Below are 14,376 nucleotides of genomic sequence, written 5' to 3'. Positions count from 1 at the left end.
CTTTTAGGACAAGATATGGACATTATGAGTATGTAGTCATGCCTTTTGGAGTTACCAATGCCCCTGCTATTTTTATGGATTATATGAACCGAATTTTTAGACCTTTCTTAGATAAGTTTGTGGTAGTGTTCATAGATGATATTCTAATATACTCCAAGAGCGTGGGCGACCACGAGAAACACGTGAGGATGGTGTTGCAAGTTTTGAGAGATAATAAATTGTATGCAAAACCTGAGAAATGTGAGTTTTGGCTTGATGAGGTGAAGTTTTTAGGACATACCATCTCTAGTAAAGGAGTAACTGTTGACTCTAGTAAGGTAGATGCAATATTAAGTTGGCCCCAACCTAAATCAGTGACTGAAATAAGGAGTTTCTTAGGACTGGCGGGTTATTATAGGAAATTTATAAAGGGGTTTTCCAGTCTAGCCTTACCTCTCACAAAGTTGACTAGAAAAGGGAAAACTTTTGTATGGGACCAAGAATGCGAGGATAATTTCCAAGTGCTTAAAGGAAGATTAATTTCAGCACCTGTTTTAGTTATACCAGATCCATCCATGAATTTTGTTGTTTATTGTGACGCCTCTAAAAATGGTTTAGGATGTGTTTTAATGCAAGGAGGAAAAGTGGTAGCATATGCATCTAGACAACTTAGGTCACACGAGGCGAATTATCCGACCCACGATCTTGAATTAGCAGCTGTAGTCTTTGCTCTTAAGATTTGGAGGCGTTACTTATATGGAGCAAAATTTGAGGTTTTTAGTGATCATAAGAGCCTTAAGTATTTGTTTGATCAAAAGGAATTAAATATGAGACAAAGAAGGTGGATGGAGTTTCTTAAGGATTACGACTTTGAGTTGAAATATCACCCTGGGAAGGCGAATGTAGTGGCTGATGCTCTCAGTAGAAAATCCTTACATGTGGCTTGTATGATGGTACAAGAGACAAACTTATTAGAAGAATTTAGAGACATGAATTTGGATGTGTCCCTTGGTGCTATAAGCTTGAGTCTAAATAGGCTAGAAATCACTAGTAACTTATGAGGGATAATAAAAACAGAAAAACTCTTAGATAAAGAATTACATTCTCTAGTGGGCAAGGAAAATTATACCTTGTCTAGTGATGGTTTAGTGTTGTTTAAGGATAAGATCATTGTTCCTAAGGAGGGTAGTCTTAAGGATAAGATTTTAGAGGAAGCGCATAAGAGTAAGTTCACGATACACCCAGGAATAACTAAAATGTATCAGGATTTGAGAAAAATGTACTGGTGGCCGGGAATGAAAAGGGATGTGGCTAGCTTTGTGTCTAAGTGTCTAGTGTGTCAAAAGGTTAAGATTGAACACCAAAAGCCTTCAGGGTTGTTGCAGCCTTTAGAGATTCCTGAATGGAAATGGGAGAGGATATCTATGGACTTTGTGATGGGTTTGTCGAAGACGCGTATGGGTTTTGATGCTATTTGGGTGATAGTGGACCGATTGACCAAATCAGCTCATTTTCTACCAATCAAAGCAACCTATAGTTTAGATAGATTAGCTGACCTCTATGTTAAGGAGATTGTAAAGTTCATATAACAATCAGTTCATATACCAATCAGTCTACCAATCAGCTCATTTTCTACCAATCAGTTCATATAACAATTTTCAATTGCTCTAGTTTGATAGTAATATATGCTACCCAATAATTCATTCATGGCTAGAAAGAAAAATTCGGCCAATGCAAAACAAGTACAGTGCAATTAAAATAGTGACAACGACCACTTTCAAAAATCAATTTCATGTGAAATGTATTGCAAGGCGTGAAACCATTATTTTCTAATCAAAATATCAAGTTATGATTCATATCAATTAATATAATGGAGAATCATAATATCAGTAAACATGCTTTGGTATCAACTGTTCGAAACTTTTATCTTGATAATATGGTATTTAGTATACTATAATTATAATTTTCTGTAAGAGAGTAAGAAAACATATTTGAATCCATGGTGATGTTTGTCTTTGAGTATTCTTGGTTTTTGTCAATTGCTTTCACTTTTCTTCCTTTCTTTTCTTGTATCTTTGATGATTAATACACTTACCATGAGAAAAATTCTTTCTATACTAGGTCTTTTTATAGTTACAACTATTTTCTAACTAGCCATTCAAAAGGGAGATGAGAGGGATACTATTTATTTTGAATTTCAAAATACAACCCCTATCATATTAGGTCATCTTTTATTTAAAGTTAATCTATTAACTAATAGATGATTAAAATATTATAACATAAGAGAATAAACGAGTGCAATAAGAGAGAAAAAAAAGACAAATCAAGAAAAAGGGATATGAAGAGTGCATATTTTATTGCTAGAAACCAAAGAAGAAACAATTAGGAACATCGTCATCTTCACCATTCCTTTTCTTAAAATCAAGAAGGGTATCTTTTATCCTGTTTCCTTGCTTGCATGTGTGAAGTAGTGTTTACCAAAGCTTAGGGAGTTGGGGTTTAAAGATTTGAAATGAAGGAAAAAAAGGTTATATTTAGAGGTTTTGCAATTGATGATTGAAATATGTTGTGCATGGCCTAAAATTTGATAATTGAATAGAGTAGAATTTAATTTCTTTGATGACATGAAAATGTGTTTTGTTGATGTGTTCGAGGTTAATAATTTTTTATTTCATTTTTGTGAAAAATTATATTGTGTGAATTGTTGTTTTGATGTATTATCAGCCGTTAATTCCTTTTTATTTTGATTCTTCAATGTATTCAATATTGATGTATTTATAATTTGTATCATTTATATATGTTTATAAAATTCATTAGGACGTTGATTTGATTGAATTTGATTGTTGTCAACTTAAAATTTCATAATTCATATCTTTGATATTTTGGTCATAACTTTTTTTTCTAGACCTTATTTTTAAATGATTATTGGTTTTTTGGAATTTAGACATATTTACCTTCAATTTGAGCAGAAATTTCATTGTATAATATTGAGTATTAATGCTTAAAATGTTTTACAAGTGAGATAAAAATGGTTGTCCTATTTTTGTAATTGTTGTGTATTGTTTTGATAAATTAAACTAATTAGGGAGTTAACTCAAAAATGAAATTATATTTATAAACTAGACAACATAAGCTTTTCAAAGAATGTTCATTTACTCAAATCGGATACTTATAATCTCCTATCTGGTGACACTGTAATTTGACTTAGTTTTTGGTTGTTTTCGGCATAATTTTGGTGCAACTTAAGGAAAATCTATTCTAATCAGGTTCTTTTATTTTCCTTTTTTACATGAGATGATTAGTATGATGTATTGTACTTACGAAGAAATATTATCACATGATTGAGTGACATTTTATGTTATAGTACTAAAAACATAAGAATTTACATAACTCAATGTGTACTAGTTTCTATGTACTCATTATTAGTTGAAGTTGTTATATACATACGTGCGTTCGTGCGCGTTGTTATTGTCATCTTACTACTTTAGAAGAACAATATAGTATTTAAATTTTTAAAAAATTAAATTATTAAAAAATATTATTAGTAACACATATTATTAAAATGGGATATTTTACAAGATTAAACAAGTACTTAGATTAATATAATTTTATTTATTAATATATTATTTTTAGTAATATTAATTTAGGATCAATGGTAGAATAGAAAAGTGGTAGTATTAACAAGTCCAAGTGGTAAAGAGAGAATATACCACCTTTACTTTCTCACTTTCTCCTTCAATCACAGGTACTAACCCATTTCCACCTTTATTTCTTTTATTCCGGATACACGCTTCCATAAAACGACTTTGAAAAACACCAACATTGTTATTGTTCATCGTCTTCCTCATCCATTAATTTTCTTCTTTTCAAAAATCATTCAAAGACAAAATTTCTCTGAAGCCTTATACGCCTCTCTGACCCCCTTGCATGCCCTTTTCTTCTTCTCAATATCCATTAATTGACCAAATTAACATTAAAGGAAGATGTGGAGCAGAATTGAGGGATGTGTAAATTCAAACCAAGGTATAAAGGGGAAAAGAGCTAAGATTTGCGAAAGCAAATCTCACAACCAACTAGAATTAAAGGAATATCTTCTTGGCAAATTGTGAGCTCTTTTTCTATAACTATTTTCACATTTTGCATGTTGCTTTTCTAGGTTCAATTTAAATTTCTATTAGAAATGATGTTTTGTGTTTGATATAGGGTTTTATTAAAATTTGATAGTGAAGGAAAAACTCAGAGTTTTAGCATGTAGGAAATATTTTAGTATATGCATTTAATTGCTCTTAAAATCCTCTTTTCTGCATTTATTGTGTGATAATTTATATTATGTTAATGATTAAGGGGACAAGGGTTAAATGGAATAGGACAATTACAATGTTAATTTGTTCCCTAACCCCTCTGAACATATTTGTTCTGTCTTGATTCGATTCTGCTTTTCCTTTATTCTGGTTGCCTTTGATTTTCTTCATTGTAACTACTTTAAAGTATATTTCTCATGCTTCCTCTAACTCTTCCTCTGATCAAGCTTCCTCTAGCTTTGTCATTTATCATGCTTCCTATACCACTGATCATGCTTCCTCTGGCTTTGCCTCTGATCATACTGCCTCGGGTCATGCTACATCTGATTCAAGTTCCTCTAATCACGATGCGTCTTATTATAATATGTTTCTAGTCATGTTGCCTTTGATCCAATTTCCTTTGATCACGCTGCCTCTAGTCATAATCTATTTTTGATCTTGTTGCCTCTATTCCAAGTTTTCTTATGATCATACTGCTTCTAATCAGAGTTTGTCTCTGGTCAAACTGGCTCTCATCTCAGTTTCCTTGATCATAATGTGTAAACTAGTGTATGCTTCCAATTAAACGATCACTCAATTGAGATTTCCTCTTACGAATGACTAGAGTTTCAATTATAAGTTCAGTAACAAAATTATGTTGTTGTATGAAATAAACTTCCATTTGATTGATGATGAAATGTGCATTGCATCTATGATTAAGGATGAGAATAGGCTAGGCCGTCCGTCAAGGGCATATGGCCTGGCCTACTTATGGTCTGACCTGGCATGACCTATTTAATAAAAAGGCTAGGCTCATGTTGTTTTTAAAACTTATTTATTTAAATAGGTCAGACTCAGGCTTCTAAAAAAGCCTATTAGGCCTGACAGACCAGCCTATATATATTTTATTATTTATTAATATTATTTATTATTTTTATATTAATATTGTTTCCTATTTTAAATTCAATCAATTAGGAAATCACTCAGTGAGCATTCCATATTCAGTAGTTATTCCATATTCGGTAGCGATTCCATATTCGGTAGCCATTCAATTAGTTAATCACTCAATAGGTGTTTCATATTTGTTTAAGAGGTAATAATGAGTGTGTTTGCTTTAGAAAAAAAAATCTATTATTTGACACAAAAAATTATTTTTTATTGTTTAAAGAATGTTTGTTTCATATTTTTTAAAAATTATTTTAAATAGGCTTCCAGGCCATACCATATTTTTAAAAAGGTCAGGTCATGCTGAAAAAAAAGCCTATGATAGGCCGTAGGCCAGACTTAGGCCTAAAAAATAAATCGCAGGTCAGGCTCAAGCCTTTCAAAGTCTGGCCTGGCCTATTCCCACCCGTATCCATGATATACATTGTGCATTGCATACATAATGTCCATTATGCAATGTATATACAAGACATGATAAGTATAGTCAAGTATATATGGTGGGCCATTTTAGTTTTGTTTCAGGCATAAAACAATTGTGATGCCAATTGGGGGTAATGGTCAAACCACCTTTGCAAAAGACTCAAATCATCTGACATACTTATATTTGGGTGATTGGATGAGCTTTTCCTTATAAATGAAATCAGTAAGCTTTTCCTTAATGTAAAAAAGAAATGAAAACCATAAAGCTTTTCTAAATCAAGAAAATAAGGAAAATGCACTTTTTCATACTTATAGAAAAAGAACCAATTATAAATATTTGGCATATGACTAATATAAAGCATTTCATATTTATGTTAAGTTTTCAAAGTTTTTGAGAAACTATTTCAAATTATCCATCCCCTTTTTAGAACTGCTCGAGATTATCTCACCCTTTATTTTCCTACGTATTTTATACCAGATAAGAGTTGCTGAGGTCGGATTCCAGTATCAAAGGATCACTTCTGTTGCTTGGATTGTATTTAGATTTAATGTAATTTGTACTATTGGTGTATTGGAGGATAGTACTTTTGATTTTTATGTTCATGGAAGTTGTAATTCTACTTTACTTGGTATATATAAAAGTATTTTGTAAACTATGTATCTTATATAGTTACAAGTCATTTAAATTATGGTACTCTAAACCATTTAGTTGACTGTCTCTGTTGAATTAAAATATATGAATTTATTATCATATTCTAGATACGTGGTGATGAACCACTACAAGAGCGCGCTACACACACACACATGAATTCTTCGTCTATATATAACAAATTGGGTAAGCGAGGGTAAATGGGGCACCCCTTACGTCTAATATTACTAAAATAAAATTAATAACAAGAAGTAGACATTGAGTAAAACTAACGTACATGCTTGTTATGTAAAGTTTAAGTGATTAAATTACTCACGTCTAAATGCTTAAATTTTTAGAAAGAATTCAAGCTAGAAGAGGTAATTGAAAGTAGCTTACAAAGGAATATAAACTTAGTGGATAAGTACAATCTTGAATTATATTGTTAATTTTGGTTCCATTGCTTGCGACTCCACCAAGATATAATATGATATCTTGTTGTTTAAATGTTTTATAGATTAAAAGACTTAAATCAAGAGTGGGAGAATGAACCATGGAAGTTTATTTTTCAGTTTAGTTAAAAATCTAGGAAGTTGTTTTGAACCACGAATGTGATATGTACTCCATTTGTTCTTTACTTTGTAGATTTAATATGTATATTAATATATTGGTATGACTTTATCTCAGGATCAATAATAACCACCTTTTATATTGAATTATTGATATGATCATGTTTGTCATGAATCACTTTAAGGATCGTTCTAGGTTGGAAACATATAAATTGCAGTCAAAATCACGTTTTGTTGGAGAACGCAATAACTGAAGCTATGAAACTCAGAATCGGACGATTTCAAAATGAGGTGAAAGATGTTTCAGATCGCAAGTTAGGTTGTTGAATCCCCGAAAACAAGTATGTAGAACTCGAGATATGATCACAAGTTACTGAACACGAAAATTGATAGAATTTATTTATTAAGGTTTGATGTAAAGTAAACTCAAAATTATCATTCAACAATAGACCCAAGAATAGAATGGTGCCGCAATTTAGGGATTGATAAGCCAAAAGAACGCCACAAGGATTAACAACCTAGATAAGTTCAAAGTGAATTGTTTCAAAGACTCTAGAGAGCAAAACTTCACAAAAATAATGTACAAAATTTGCCTTGAATAAAACATGGTTTGCCTTTTATAGTGGCACCTCCTTACAAGTTCTATTAGTTTGGCCCAACTCAAGTTTTTACAATTAGACCCAAATTTTTTTACTAATTTAGTCTACTATTTTAATTAAAACTAATATTAAAATTTGATAACACATAGATGTTGCCTTCATTCCTTAACTTCTTCAATTTGGATTAAACAATTTACTATCTTGGGCTTCAATTCTTCATGAGTTGGAGTTGCTTCAAAAAAGGTGGCTATCAAGTTATTTATAGTTTCCTTTGCCTTCTTTGACATTGCTCTTGTTATTGAAGTTCTAAGACCTTGAATATTTTCTATGTTTTCTTCTTTGTAGGGATGAGAATAGGCTAGGCCGTCCGACAGGGGCCTATGGCCTGATCTACTTATGGTCTGGCATGGCCTGACCGATTTAATAAAAAAGCTAGGCTCAGGCTATTTTTAAAGCCTATTTATTTAAATAGGCCAGAATCAGGCTTATAAAAAAGCATATTAGGCATGACAAGCCGGCCTATATATATGTAATTATTTATTAATGTTATTTTTTATTATTATATTAATAATATTATTTCCTGTTTTAAATTATATCAATTAGACAATCACTCAGTAGTTATTTCATATTCGATAGTCATTCCATATTTGGTAGTCGTTCCATATTCGGTAACCATTCAATTAGTCAATAACTCAGTAGTCCTTCCATATTTGTTTGAGAGGTAATAATAGGTGCATTTATTTCAGAAAAAAAAAATCTATTCTTTGAAATCAAGAATAATGTTTTAGGGTTTAAAGGATGTTTGTTTCAGATTTTTTTTAAATTATTTTGTTAGAAAAATTATTTTTTGTTTAATATATATAGATATGTACATTGATATTGGTATGTGGAGAGCATGTGGTATGAGTAGAGCATTTAAAGTTTTAATATGAATAAAGCTTTTAAATTGGCTTCCAGGCCAGACTAGGCCAAAAAAAAGCCTACGATAGGCCGTAGGCCAGACTTAAGTCTAAAAAATTAATCGTAGGCCAGACTCAGGCCTTTCGAAGCCTGGTCTGGCTTGGCCTATTCCCACCCCTACTTCCTTGGCTATGATTTCTATGTTCTCATCAATTATGTTAATGCTCGAGTTATATTCTAGAAATTTAACTTATGGTGTTACAAATTAATTTATAGGTATTTTGGAGTAATAATATTAAATATGAATAAATTAAAATGTATTTGTTTTGTCCTTAGGCACTAGCTCAATTGACAAATATCGATATTGTTAGATTGGATGTCTTATTTCAGGTTCAGTTCGAACTCGAGTCCTCACAGTTGTGTGAGTTAATTATGGTGAAATTTATCATCTCTTTTAAGATAAAAAAATGTATTTGTTTTTATTTGATTCAAATAAATTTAAAAAAATTTCTTTTATTAATAATTGAGTTTGGAATGCTTGATAAAGTTTGGCATGATAAAAGTCTTTTAAAAGTACAATTGTAATGAGGATTTTAAATAGAACATAAGTTTATAGTGAAATAAATCTGGTAGACTAAAATTTTGTTTAAATATTTTGAATGATAAATATTGTTTTTATTTTAAAAAGTTAGTCTCTTAAACATCAAATATTTTTTATGTTCCAAAGTAGGGTCTATTTAGCTGAATAATTTTTTTTAAAAGTCTCAATTATATTTATTTAAATGTAAGTTTGATCGGGATTGAGTTTAATATAGACTATGTCATAGATCTTTGTTGGGTTTATATAATTTATTTTCATTTTTGTATAAGCATATGTTTCATAAAAATCCAATTCCACAGAGTAAAAATAATTGTCAGAAAATTAAATATGAGACAAACATAATTTTTAACGTGGAAAACTTCCCTTAAATTGAGAGAATAAAAAACACATACTTAATCCAGTAAAAACAAGAATGACGGATACACCAGAGTTTTTCTAATAACAACATTCCACTAAAGTGGGTATGCCAAAGTAACTATCAGATGATAAAACTATTCAGACTGTATATTAAAATAACAAACTCAGTGATAAAAATAACCTATAAAAATTGTAGAGCAAACTGAGCAAGTTTGCTACACACATGTTACCACCACCGAAACCAAACATTTTTCTCTTTTCTGTTTTGTCACGCTTCCTTTGCTTTTTTTGACACTGTTCTCATTCATGCTTTTTAGAGATGGGTTTTGTACCAGGCACCCCCAATTTTACCTGCCACCCCCCATTATTTTTTAAAGACTAATATACCCCTCTGTAAAACAGTATAACATTATTCCAAAAATTACCATTCAGATTTCACACCCCACCACTTTCGAAAATTTAGAAAAAAAATGTTGGATTCGAAAGTTTAAAAGTTTCGAAATGAATTTTAGTAAGTTACTCGAAACTTTTGTTATTTTAAAACCTTCGAAATGCAATTTATTTCAAAAAAATTCAAATTTTTGAAACTTTGGATAAACACAAAATTTTCGAAATGGACAATATTCAAATATTTGTTTGCATTTGAAAGTTTCGAAATAGAGTAATGCTTCGAAAATTTGGCATTTCACGAAACTTTCGAAATGGAGTTTCGAAATTTACAAATCTTCAAAATGCAATTTGGTATTCGAAAGTTTGGATTTTCACAAAAGTTTCGAATGTTTTATTCGAATGTTTAAGACTTTCGAAATGTATTTTAAGTTTCGAACTTTTTCAATAAGTGAAAGTTTCGAAATGTATTTTATTTTTTTTTAAATTCAATATTTATGTTAGAAATTATTTTTAATTTTTTTTTAAATTCAATATTTAGAATATTATTTTTAATTAAATTTGTTACTTATTTTGAAATTAGGTATGAGTAGAGTTGATGTTTCTGCTTCAAAAAATGTTATAGATTCTACAGAAAAATTCACCACTGATCAGGTATTATTATAACTACTGATGAATCATCACCAATTAAATTTTTCTTATAGCTATATAGTTAATGTTTTATTTGAAATATTTTCTTCTCGAGAAGCTGTATTTGAATGGGCAAAAGCGATTGGAAGACAAAATGGAATTTTAATTGTTACCATTCGATCAGATAAAGCAAACGGAATTAGGGGAAGAAAAGACAAATTGATTTTGGGATGCGAAAGAGGTGGAAGATATAAATCAGAATCAAAAAAATCAGTAACTTGCTCTCATAAGGAAAACTGTCCATTTACTCTCAGATGTGTACCATTAAGTGTCGGTGAAGGATGGAAAATTAGTGTTCGTTGTGGGACACACAATCATGAATTACTTGATACTGTAACCGGTCATTCCTATTTGGGGCGTTTAAACGAAGAAGAGAGGAAATTTGTCAATGATATGACAAAGTATAAGCTTGCACCCAGATTCATTCTAAATGCTTTGAAAGTGAGAAATGAAACCAATGTCACTATTCCCAGTCAAATATATAAAGCAAGGAGTACTTATCGATCATCATTGAGAGGTCCGTACACAGAAATGCAGCATCTGTTGAAGTTAATACAACAAGAAAATTATGTGCATTGGACAAGAAGACGGGAAAATTCTGATATTTTGAGAGATATTTTTTGGACGCATCCTGACTGTATAAAGTTGTTAAACACATTTCATTTTGTTTTGATATGTGATAGCACATACAAAACAAACAGATATCGGTTGCCATTACTTGAAATAGTCGGTGTCACTTCTACTAGTTTGACATTTTCAGTTGGGTTTGCTTATTTGGAAAAAGAGCGACAAGATAACTTCATCTGGGCATTTGAGAAGGTACGAATGTTGTTCAAATCTGAGTCTTTGATTTCTAAAGTTATTGTGACTGATAGAGATCTTGCCATGATGAATGCGATTAGTGTTGTGTTTCCTACTTCAATACATTTGCTATGTCGTTTTCATATTGAAAAAAATGTTGGGGCAAGATGCAAACAATATGTCAAAAAGGATAGACAAGAAGAAGTAATGGATTTATGGAAAAAGATTGTCTATTCGACTAGTGTGGAAGAGTATGATCATCATTTGCAACAATTTGAGATATTGTGTGCCGATATTATTCTTTTTGTTGATTATGTGAAAGATTCATGGTTAACACCTTACAAAGAAAGGTTTGTCAACGTTTGGACCAATAGAGTGATGCATTTGGGGAACACAACATCTAACAGGTATTTTTAAAATATGAATTGTGTTGTTTTAGCAAACATGATTTACTAGTTTATGTGATTTGTTTTAATTTGTGTTATTTAATTTATTTGTAGAGTTGAGTCTGCTCATTGGAGATTGAAAAACATGCTTCAAACTAGTTTTGGTGATTTGTGTAAAAGCTGGGATGCAGTGAATATGATGTTGAAGAACCAAATATGTATCATTCAGTCTTCTTTTCAGAAAACCATCAAGGATGTTGAGCACGGGTATAATTCACAATTTTTTCAAAATCTACATCACTGTGTATCAAGAAAGTGTATGAAATTAATTGATAACCAGTTGGAAAGGGTGAAGATTGTAGGCACTAACAAAACAGAATGTGGTTGTTCAATTAGAACAACTCATGGATTACCATGTGCTTGTGAGTTGGCTAAGTTGCAGATAAATGGTAATGCTATCCCTTTAGATAGCATTCATGATTTTTGGAAACAGTTAAGCATTGCACATGAATTAGAGGATGAAGAATCTTTATCAGATTATGACTTTTCTGAAGAGTTGGAAGCAATGAAAGCGTACATGAAGAAACACGATATTATAAGTCAAAGGATATTCAAGGCAAAGGTGCGTGAAGTTGTATTTCCACATACCACATCAATACTTGCACCACCAAAGAAAGTGAGAACCAAATGAGCTGGTAAAAAGAAAAAAGAGTTTGATACTCCTCGTGATCCTTCATATTGGGAGTATGTTGATGCCTCTCAAGAATCTGCAAAGGCAAGGCAACCATCTCAATCATCTCAACGTTCTGCAAGGCAACAATCTCAATCATCTCAGCATTCTTTTAAGACACAATTTCCTACTTATATACGTCCGTATATTGAGGACATAGTAGATGTTGTGGCTGATGGAAATTGTGGGTTTCGTGCAATTGCAGCATTGCTAGGTTGGACCGAAGAATCTTGGGCTTTAGTTCGATCACAATTGGATAAAGAGATTGGTCTACATAAAGATGTTTATTCTAATGTTTTTGATGACAATGTTGAATCAGTGAGAAACTCATTGAAAATATCAAAATTGGGTGCTCAAGAAAAAGATAAGTGGATGTCTTTACCAGACTTGGGTTACGTGATAGCAACACTATATAATGTCATATTGGTGTCGTTGTCTCGTAATCTGAATATGACATTTTTCCCGCTAAACAAATCACCATCGAAAGATACCTTTGTTCACTCTTTAATAGCAATTGGATTTGTTAACGAGAATCATTGGGTACATGTAAAATTAATGCTTAATGTTGTTAAATTAATGTTAAAAAATTTATTATTCAGATAAATTAATTTGTAACTTTTTTTTTATTCAGATCAAATTGAAGTCTGATTGTCCTTTGCCACCTACGTCACAAAAATGGAAAGACTTTTGTAGTGACACAGCAAAGAGTTGGGAAGTAGCTTATGCAGCACGTATGAAGCATTGGGAACGCATTGATCCATCATTTATCAGATCATCTTGTATTTCATTAAATGAAGATTAGAATATGTTGTGTATCACTGTTTATGGATTATTATAATATCTTGTTTTATCATTTTCAGTATCTTTTATTATGAATTAACTTAAAATAAATGCGGATTAGAGGATTGATAAGTACATAACACATAGCACAAAATATATCACATAATCCCAAAATATCTCAAATTACAGTACATAACACATAACACAAAATATATCAAATTACTAAACATCGTACATAAGACATAACTCACTTAAAATCTCATGAATTTCACTAAACGACTCTACCAAATTAATGCCTCTACGTACAAGCTCAGCTGTTCTACGATCTCGGTCAGAAGATGACGGACCAGCATGTGCAGCAGATGATGTACCCACATGTGCAACAGATGATGGATGGTCAGATGGATGGTCAGAGGATGTACCCGCATGTGCAGTAGACCGAGGAATGATCAGAGGATGTGACACAAACATGTACCATGGATAATAGTCCTCAGTGACCTCTCCAGGAAAACTCGCAACATGATATAGCCTCCGAAACACCGATACAGATGACTGCATAGTAGTCTGCCACACCCAATCTATACTGGCGGGCCTGGGAGGAACATCAGGCGGGATGCACTGAATACGACCAAATTGTCGAAGACATCGCTCCGACAAATATGGGATTGAGACTCCACCACATCGAAGATAACCAGAGATCATCGAAATATCTTCAAACGGATGATTAGCTCGATCATCATCATATGGTGTAAACAGTACATCCTCAAGCAACAAAGCATAAAGTCTCTGCCGATAGGTCACTAATCCACCTTCAACAGCATGTTTTGCAATCCACCTACATGCTCTTGGAAGATGTGCAGGAACCGCACCTCTATCGCCCCACTTACAGATCCTAGGGAAGTGTTCGTAGATCCAGCACTGCAACATAAGTAACATAATACAACTTAATTTAAATACATAAGTAAAATAATACAACTTAATAAATAAAATAATTAAATAAATGTCAATACCTGTAAAAGGGTCATGTAACCTCCTAACTGTCGAGTGTCGTGGACAGCCCCATCTCCCATGTTATCATACAGGAAAACCAATGCCGCGGCAGCCCACGAATAGTGTCGACAACGAGCTAAATCAATAAATAAACTAATGTATTTCGCCTCCACACGCGTATGCGTTTTATCGGCGAAAATGGTGCTGCCAACTAAGTGCAATAGATACGCTCTAGCCGCACACTCAAACTGATTAGTTTGAATGAGACGACTATATAAGTCACGCAGCCACTGCAATCTATATTGGGCACATTTATTAAAATTAATCTCAGCTA

The 14,376-nt window shown here is 32.1% G+C and overlaps 1 protein-coding gene across 1 annotated transcript; it reads left to right on the top strand.

Moving 5' to 3' along the window:
* Positions 1–38: 38 nt before the first annotated feature.
* On the top strand, positions 39–13,147 carry LOC140919694 (uncharacterized). Its single transcript, XM_073366304.1, has 7 exons — positions 39–932; positions 1,140–1,553; positions 10,291–10,319; positions 10,370–11,563; positions 11,657–12,218; positions 12,318–12,590; positions 13,133–13,147. The coding sequence occupies exons 1-7, from the start codon at positions 39–41 to the stop codon at positions 13,145–13,147; spliced, it is 3,381 nt and encodes a 1,126-aa protein (XP_073222405.1).
* The last annotated feature ends 1,229 nt before the right edge of the window (positions 13,148–14,376 follow it).

The sequence above is a fragment of the Cicer arietinum genome, chromosome 3, assembly GCF_000331145.2.
Source record: "Cicer arietinum cultivar CDC Frontier isolate Library 1 chromosome 3, Cicar.CDCFrontier_v2.0, whole genome shotgun sequence".
Lineage (NCBI taxonomy): Eukaryota > Viridiplantae > Streptophyta > Magnoliopsida > Fabales > Fabaceae > Cicer > Cicer arietinum.
This window is presented reverse-complemented; position numbering and strand designations above follow the sequence as displayed.